The 7,513-nt window shown below is 32.3% G+C and overlaps 1 protein-coding gene across 1 annotated transcript in view; it reads right to left on the bottom strand.

Annotated features, from left to right (window-relative positions):
• Positions 1–7,513, bottom strand: part of PLOD2 (procollagen-lysine, 2-oxoglutarate 5-dioxygenase 2) — an 87,926-nt gene that overhangs the window by 21,594 nt on the left and 58,819 nt on the right. Inside the window, exons 8-10 of the mRNA XM_008573260.1 lie at positions 6,291–6,392; positions 2,999–3,124; positions 1,178–1,299 (exon numbers count right to left, since the gene is read on the bottom strand). Coding sequence (XP_008571482.1) covers positions 1,178–1,299; positions 2,999–3,124; positions 6,291–6,392 — 350 coding nt within the window. The remainder of the gene's footprint in view (positions 1–1,177; positions 1,300–2,998; positions 3,125–6,290; positions 6,393–7,513) is intronic.

The following is a 7,513-nucleotide window of genomic DNA, read 5'->3' as shown; positions in this document are numbered from 1 at the left end:
GACTCTTTAAGTACCAATACTTTTTAAATTTGATTAGCGTAAAATTCTAAGATTGTTACTCCCTTGCCTTCTTATCAGGGAGCATTGACTGTGATGACTGCATTGCCAGCTAGAGTCTGTAACATTATCATCAGGAAGACCAAGCACTCGTGATATGGGGATTACATGTGAAATGCTTCCACATATAATGGCTTCTGCCTTTGGGGTTATCTCTTTCCTAGCTCTGACCTTCCCTCCCTCACTTTGGGTCCCAGTTATCACTTTCTGCTGTTGTCAGCGTGCACCTCCACACCACATTTGTTTCTAAGCAACTGCCAAACAGGACACCAGACAGGAAACCTTGCCACAATTGTGCAAAAAGTTAGAAAAAATAAGTTCTGAATGTGGACCCAAGGGATTCTCCAATGAATAAATTATGAAACCATTTGAAATAACATAAGTTTGGTTTTTCAGAGGCCTGTTTTCCCACCCATTCCTACACCCCCACCTCAGGCAGAATCCACCACTGTGGGCCCTGAGCTTCCACAGCACAAGGCATTAGAGTTAGTAATACGTAAGAATATCTCCTGATAAGAAGGGACCATGTCTTCACCTATTTATTGGCAACTCTTAACACACTGCCTGGCATATTCAATTAACACTTGTTGAATAAATAATTGTTTGTACTATTACCAGAGTTTTATTTACTACTACTGTCTGTCTGAAGTATTAAGGGGGCTATAAAAAGGGCCTAGAATCTTTTATAGGGATTACAGCATTAACTAGATTGGTAGGAAACTGGAAAGTAGAAATACTCTTTTCCCCCCACAGTCTAAAACACATAGTTTGCCACACACAAACTTCAGATAGTAAACTTAAATTTAAGTCACTGCTATAGCACTCACACTATTCATTTACCTTTGTATTTAAAAAAAAAAAAATCTTCTTCTATAGTAAACTCATGGTTTACTATAGTTGACTCCTAGCCAGTAAAAGAAAAATAAGTAACTTCCCTGGCCCTTTACATTATCAAACACAGACATAATCTAAGAGCAGACTCTTGCTGTAGCATCTGTGCAAACACACACACACACACACACACACACACAAATAGTTGAGACACCCAAATTTAGTATCCTAATTTTAAAAAATTGGTTTTTTTAAAAGTTTCCTTAGTAGATAATTTATTAAAACATACATTCCCATGTTTCTGGCTTCGGCTTGACTTAGATTTTCTTCTGGTCCTACTATTTTTACAGTACTGATTTCATGTTTAGCTTTATCAAAAAATACCTTGATGTCCTTTTCATGATAGACTTCCTGTAACATATTTTAAAATTTGAAAATTAGAGAGAAAATAAGATGACTGAAGTATTCATATGTAGAGATTGCTTCACATTCAACAGTGTGAATTCCACAGTTCACATATTCATTTAATTACACTCAAAATAATAACTATATTAAGCACATTGTATTTAAATACCACTTTAAATGCTACATGAAAAATCTAAAATCCATACATATCAATATTCTTAAAAGAGAAGATAAACTTCAAAATTCTTTTAATATCTACTGCTAGGTAGGTCCTTGCATAAAAATTTAAATCCTCCACAGGTCCTTGAATAAATACCTACCTAAATCCTGAGTACTATAAAATGTTTCTAACTAGAGGGAGAAAAATTGCTTGTAGCCTGAGAATCTTAGACATTTGTTTGAAAATACCCAGAAAAAATGTCTACTAAACCTAATATATATTAACTTGAGTTGTAAATTTAAATAATCACATTTCACAAAATAAAATCCTATAAAAATTTTGTAGTCAGAAAAAAAAAATGAATGGTCACATATAAAATTTTGATTTTAGAAAAAAAGGGGAAGTTTAATGAAATTTTATTAACATAGAAATATAATGGAAAAATCATCAACATAAAAATTATCAATTTAGTGTGATTCAATTGTGCTGAAATTCAGATAAGATTATACATCTCCATCATTACAGCACTTTAAAGTTTTTTATGTATCAAATCCCACTAAGTTTGCTGAAAATTTGATGCTTTTCACAGCTTGTTAAAATCACTTAGACAAAAGTTGCATAGAATTAATCTTAAACAGAAGAAGAGAAGATAAAAACTCCTGCTAAGGAGTTTGAAGCTTTATGCAATCAGGAAAAATATAAGCAAAAGACACAATTCATAAAAACAAAACACTTTAGTGTATGTACATATATATTACAACAATTTACAAACACTTAACGTTTCTCCCTCTTAAACTCATTTAAGCTGATTTTCTGTACATTTAAAATATTGTTTGGAAAAGGTGAATGATTAGCCAGCACATGCATTAGGAAAAAAGAAGAGTGGTAAACAAATAGCATTAGGACAGAAGAGAGAACATGGCATATTTCACAGCTGTTTAGTTTTTCTAGATGGTGTTAAGTATCAACTGGTTTTAAGAGGAAAAATATAAATAAATGGAAAAATATTGAGAAAAAATGTCTTTAAGTTTAGATTATATGTGGGAGGTATTTGGGAGGCTCTGAATATTTCCAAAGGAAATGACAGTATCGAAATCCTTTGGGAAAGAGCATGCCATTATGTGATTAATCAAAACAATATTTTATCTGGAAATTGCTTCAATTTCTGATATTATGGTATTATCTTAAAAGCTGCAAACAATTTAATGAAGAGTTCTGTAAAATAAAGTACCAGAATTAACCCAAAGGCAAAGAAATATAAGCTCATTTGACATCTTCATTATATCTTGAGTTCAGCTACATGAAAATGGACATTTAATATTCAGTCATTTTGATCCACAAAAACTGGCAGTTTCATGTGGCTCATCCTAGTATTATGCTAGTTTCTAGGTTCTAGAGTGCATAGGTACTAAAAAGGCAGGTCTGTAATTACTTCAAAAATTATCGACTCAACTTAGCCCAATGAATTTATTAAGACACAAATAATAAATAGTTCCAAAGACAAAAATAGTTTTCACATAAAACAGTCACTTCTCAAATACTTACTTTGTTATGAATAAAGAGTTTAAGTGCTTCTTTTGGGTAATCCAAGGTCAACAATATGTCCAGAAATCGAGGTAGGAAAGGTGTTGGTTGCTCAATAAAAACACCTATTGTTACATTTGGATGGACCTTTTTTTAATACCAAACATAAAAACAAATTGTCATTAGTGTGGTTTTATTTTAAATTCTTTTCAAATCTTAATCAGTACAATGCAAAAAACACTAGAATCTCAGTTCAACATAATCTGCTAAAACCAAATTGATCTATGGCAGCTCTTTAACACTTGGAATAAATTTTTGTGGACCTCATCAAAGTGATTTTACTAAATCACATCTTGGTTATGAGTTAGGTTTAAAGAGGAAACTCACGATAATATTTATTATATGGATGTAGTTAAGGATACTGCCTACTCTAATAGTCAAGCTTTTTTTATAATAGCCCTTGAATAAACTTCTTTAGATCTGAATGGTATCTTCAAAGCTCCATCTAAATAACCAGAATGCTAATTGTGTTTCCCTTTTTGTTTTCACGGCTTGAAGTTCAGCATTAGTTTGGAGCCACATGAAGTAATCATGAAGGACTTGAGCCTTTATTTCTATCATTGAAAATCTCATTTTACTGATAGTCTCTTATTTTCCTTCATTATTATATATAAGGAAAGCTATTCCCTTCCACGAATATATTTTATCTTAATGTACTGTATCTGTTTTCATATTTTTCCACAATTCCTCTTTAGGTATGTTTTAGTGTGTAGTTGATTTTTCATTGATTGCATTAAAACTCCTGAAATATCCTTTATACATGTTAGGCCTCTGATGGGCAACATTTAGCAAAAGACATGAAAGTTCCTGGCTTGAAAAACTTACAACAGGATAGGCAAGACAGAAACACAAGTAAACTACCATGTAACAGTGTTACTACCAGAACTGTATGGAAGACTTCTTAACACTCCCTTTTCAAAACCATGTCTTAAAGTCTGAAGTGAAGGATTACAGAGTTTTTTAAACACCACATGTTAAGTGATGAATTAGGTACCTCTCCTATCTTTTCACACATGATACCTCACACACTCCTCCATTATCTGTCCTGTAACATTTGCATAGAAATATACCTTCTACATTGTTGTTGTTCTTTAGTCTATCAATCCATTCACTCACCCAAATATTTATTATTAAATGAATAAACAAATACAGGGAACTAAACACAAAATATCTACCCTCTACAAGTTCTCAATTTAATATGGAAAATAACTAAAAAGTAGACACAACTCCCTCTTTTCAAATGAGAATTTCATGTCAATTTCATAATAGCCTTATAAGTTATTTATCATCCCAAATTTACACACGAGGAAAATGGGATTTAGAGGAGTTAAGTAACCCAGAACACATAAACTAGTAGGTGAGGAGCTGGGCTTCAACATGCTACATCACCATTATTAATCTAAGTTGATTTTTATATAATTAAGATGCTACTACAACAGTTAACATTTATTAAAGGCTGACAACTTCACATATATAAAACACTTATACTTATAAAATATCATTTTGTCATATATTTTCATCATACATGTGTGTATAAAATTTCACTTAACCCTCCTATTAACCCTCTGAGATGGCCACTGTTATTTTTACAGAAAAAGAAACTCGCCTATGGTCCACATCTACAAATATGGTAGGCCTTAACTATCTGTGCAATTTTAATTTTTATATCCCTATTGCATAATAATTACACATAGCACATAATTTTATTTAACAGAAAGCATATAATTTTGCTTAATGGAATGAATAGTTTTCCTTTCTAGCACATTTTAACAGACTGTAAGACAAAATAGCTTAAGAATCAAGTGATTTACTGCTGCATGCAAAAAAAACAAAAGATAAAAAGGTTTAATAAAAATATTATTCTACCTTTGTACCAGTAAGTTTATATAAAAGAAACAAAAAAACAGATAAGAAGTATTTCCTCTCCCTCCAGAGGACAACACTACTTTCTGCAAAAAAGATCACAATGAATTTTTATACATCTTCCTGATGCAGCTTCATTCAGAAATATTCTGGCATTTTTTCCCAGATCAGAAACATTCATTTACTATTTGACAGACTAGCCAAAATGTCTTATTTTCAAGTAAAATAGGGCTCTATTCAGAAGCTCCTAGAGGTATACAAATTACTCTTTATCCTCTTTTCAGACAGGGATAAGCATAGAAACTATTTAATTCAGAAGCTTAAGTATGTTACAGTAAAAGTACATAGCATTTGCATAGGTCTAGGAGTTCCCAGAACTACATTCCTGGGAGTTTTATTTTTGCCTATATTGCTTCTACTTATTTGTCATGCTGTATGTACTTAATAAACTTATGGGGAACGAAGGAAAGAATCAGCCTTAATGACAAAATCACTCCCTAGAATATAATTGTTCATATATATATAATATTCTTCTAAGTTACTAGAGCAATTTTTTTTTTTGGAAAAAATGCTACTGCAGGATATCTTAAAACTGTTCTGGCTGATGACAGAACAAGAATCCATACAAATTTTTTATAGATAAATAATAAATATTTCCAACTGTTCATCCTCAAAGTATAAATGATAAAATATAGCTATAATTCTTAATGAAATATATATATAAGGAATACCATGCCTGGCATATGCCATGTTCATGACATATAGGCAAAATTGAGCAGTGGTCAAGAACACAGGGTCTGGAGCCAGATTACTTAAGTTCAAATTCCTACCCCAACACATAAAACTTGTGTTCCCTTCAACAAGTTACTTACTTTTATGCACCTCAGTTTACTCATCTGTAAAACTAGGTCAATAGCACTATCTACTTTAGGGTTTTCATGATGCTTAAGTGAGTTACCATATGTAACGCACTTAGAACAGTCCTTTAGTAATATAATCATATATTATTTTTTACATCAAGCTTGAAAATCAAGCATAGATAAAATTAGACAATAAAAATGCTGAAGTATTGTAACCATTTTTCTCAATGTGTGGATCAAGCTCACAAACTAAAATAACACAGGCATACCCAATCACAGCAAGCTATTAAATATTAACAACCAAACTCCTCTTACTGGGTTCAATAATCAGCTGGTTTTGCTTTCAAAAACAGTTCAGAAACACACAAATCTCTCAATTTTCTGTGTAACCATGTTTTAACATTATAAATCCATCATCCACCATACAATCAAAACTATAAAATACTTTGCTTTTTTTCCCTATAAATTACTGCATTTCATGACAACGTACTATTTACTACTGCATTTCACACGAAGTCAATTACACTTACATGTACTGCAGACAAGTCAATTGTATCAAATTCACAAAGAGTGCAGCCATTATCCTGTGTCCATGAATTAGGTACATAGTTTCCAAAATAATTCAGGAGAATCTAATAAATGAAGAAAATGTATTAACAAAAGTAAGCATGTGCCATCAATGTGCTTTCATTCTATAATCATCTAATTTCAAAGCATATTTTCTGCATTAGGCACATTCCTTCAGTAAGTCTACTAATATTTATCACCTATATATGCATACTGAACAAAGTTCTCTCCAGACTATGGAATCATAAAACCAAAGCAAACTATGTCTAGATGTGGCAAAAAAAAAAAAAAAAAAAAAGGGTTATAAATCACAAAGATCACTTTATTTCATATTATTGAGGAATAACACCAGAAAATAAAATTATAAAGAAATAGGTCAAAAAACAGTTTTAAATGGCTAATGAGACTTACTAGCAAAAACACAAATAAAAGCAGTTGTGTGAATAGTAATTTAGTAATAAAATAAATATGTTTAAAAGCTTAGGACGGACACCTACAGTAAACAGGGCAGAGGCAATGTGACCTCTTACCGACACATCAACAAACAAAATGAACGCCGAGTAAAGTATATCACCAAAAGGCACTGAGTTCTTTCAAGAAACTATAGTACTATAAAGTAGGTATCTGGACAGTGATTCGGTGGCACTGACTTCAGGAAAAGATACCTTCTGTATTAAAACACCTAATGCAGTTCCTAATTACCGTTACCCCACAAGTCCCATTAACAAGAAGCTAAAGTATAATACTGCTTCCTCACCCACCCCCTCTCAGTTTCTCAAAGGCTCTCCTTTGTGACTTATCTCTCCTATTCCTCAAGCAGCTATTGGCATCTGTACAATCTGTTCTGGTGTGTGTTTGGTGGGGGTTGCCTGTGAAGAAAGACAGATAGGAAAGAGAGGTAAACACACTAAGATTTGCTCAGGCCCTCAAACAAATCTTGAATATCTGTACAGTTGGGACATTTTAGGAAAAATTCTGCTGATAAATAAATAATAAATAAAATTACTGTACTTTCTACTGCAATTTTAATACCTAGTAGTGATATGATCACTTGTGGGTTTTTTTATTTTCACAAATTATAATGATTTTACCTTAAGTCAGTGAAGCTGTAACAAACTAGTTTTGAACGTGATTTATATTTCTGTTAAAAGGAAACACTTGGGCCGGCCCCTTGGCGCACTCGGGA

Source organism: Galeopterus variegatus, unplaced genomic scaffold, assembly GCF_000696425.1.
Source record: "Galeopterus variegatus unplaced genomic scaffold, G_variegatus-3.0.2 Scaffold893, whole genome shotgun sequence".
In the NCBI taxonomy this organism is placed as follows: domain Eukaryota; kingdom Metazoa; phylum Chordata; class Mammalia; order Dermoptera; family Cynocephalidae; genus Galeopterus; species Galeopterus variegatus.
Note: the sequence above shows the minus strand (reverse complement) of the source record. Positions and strands in the feature narration are given on the sequence as shown.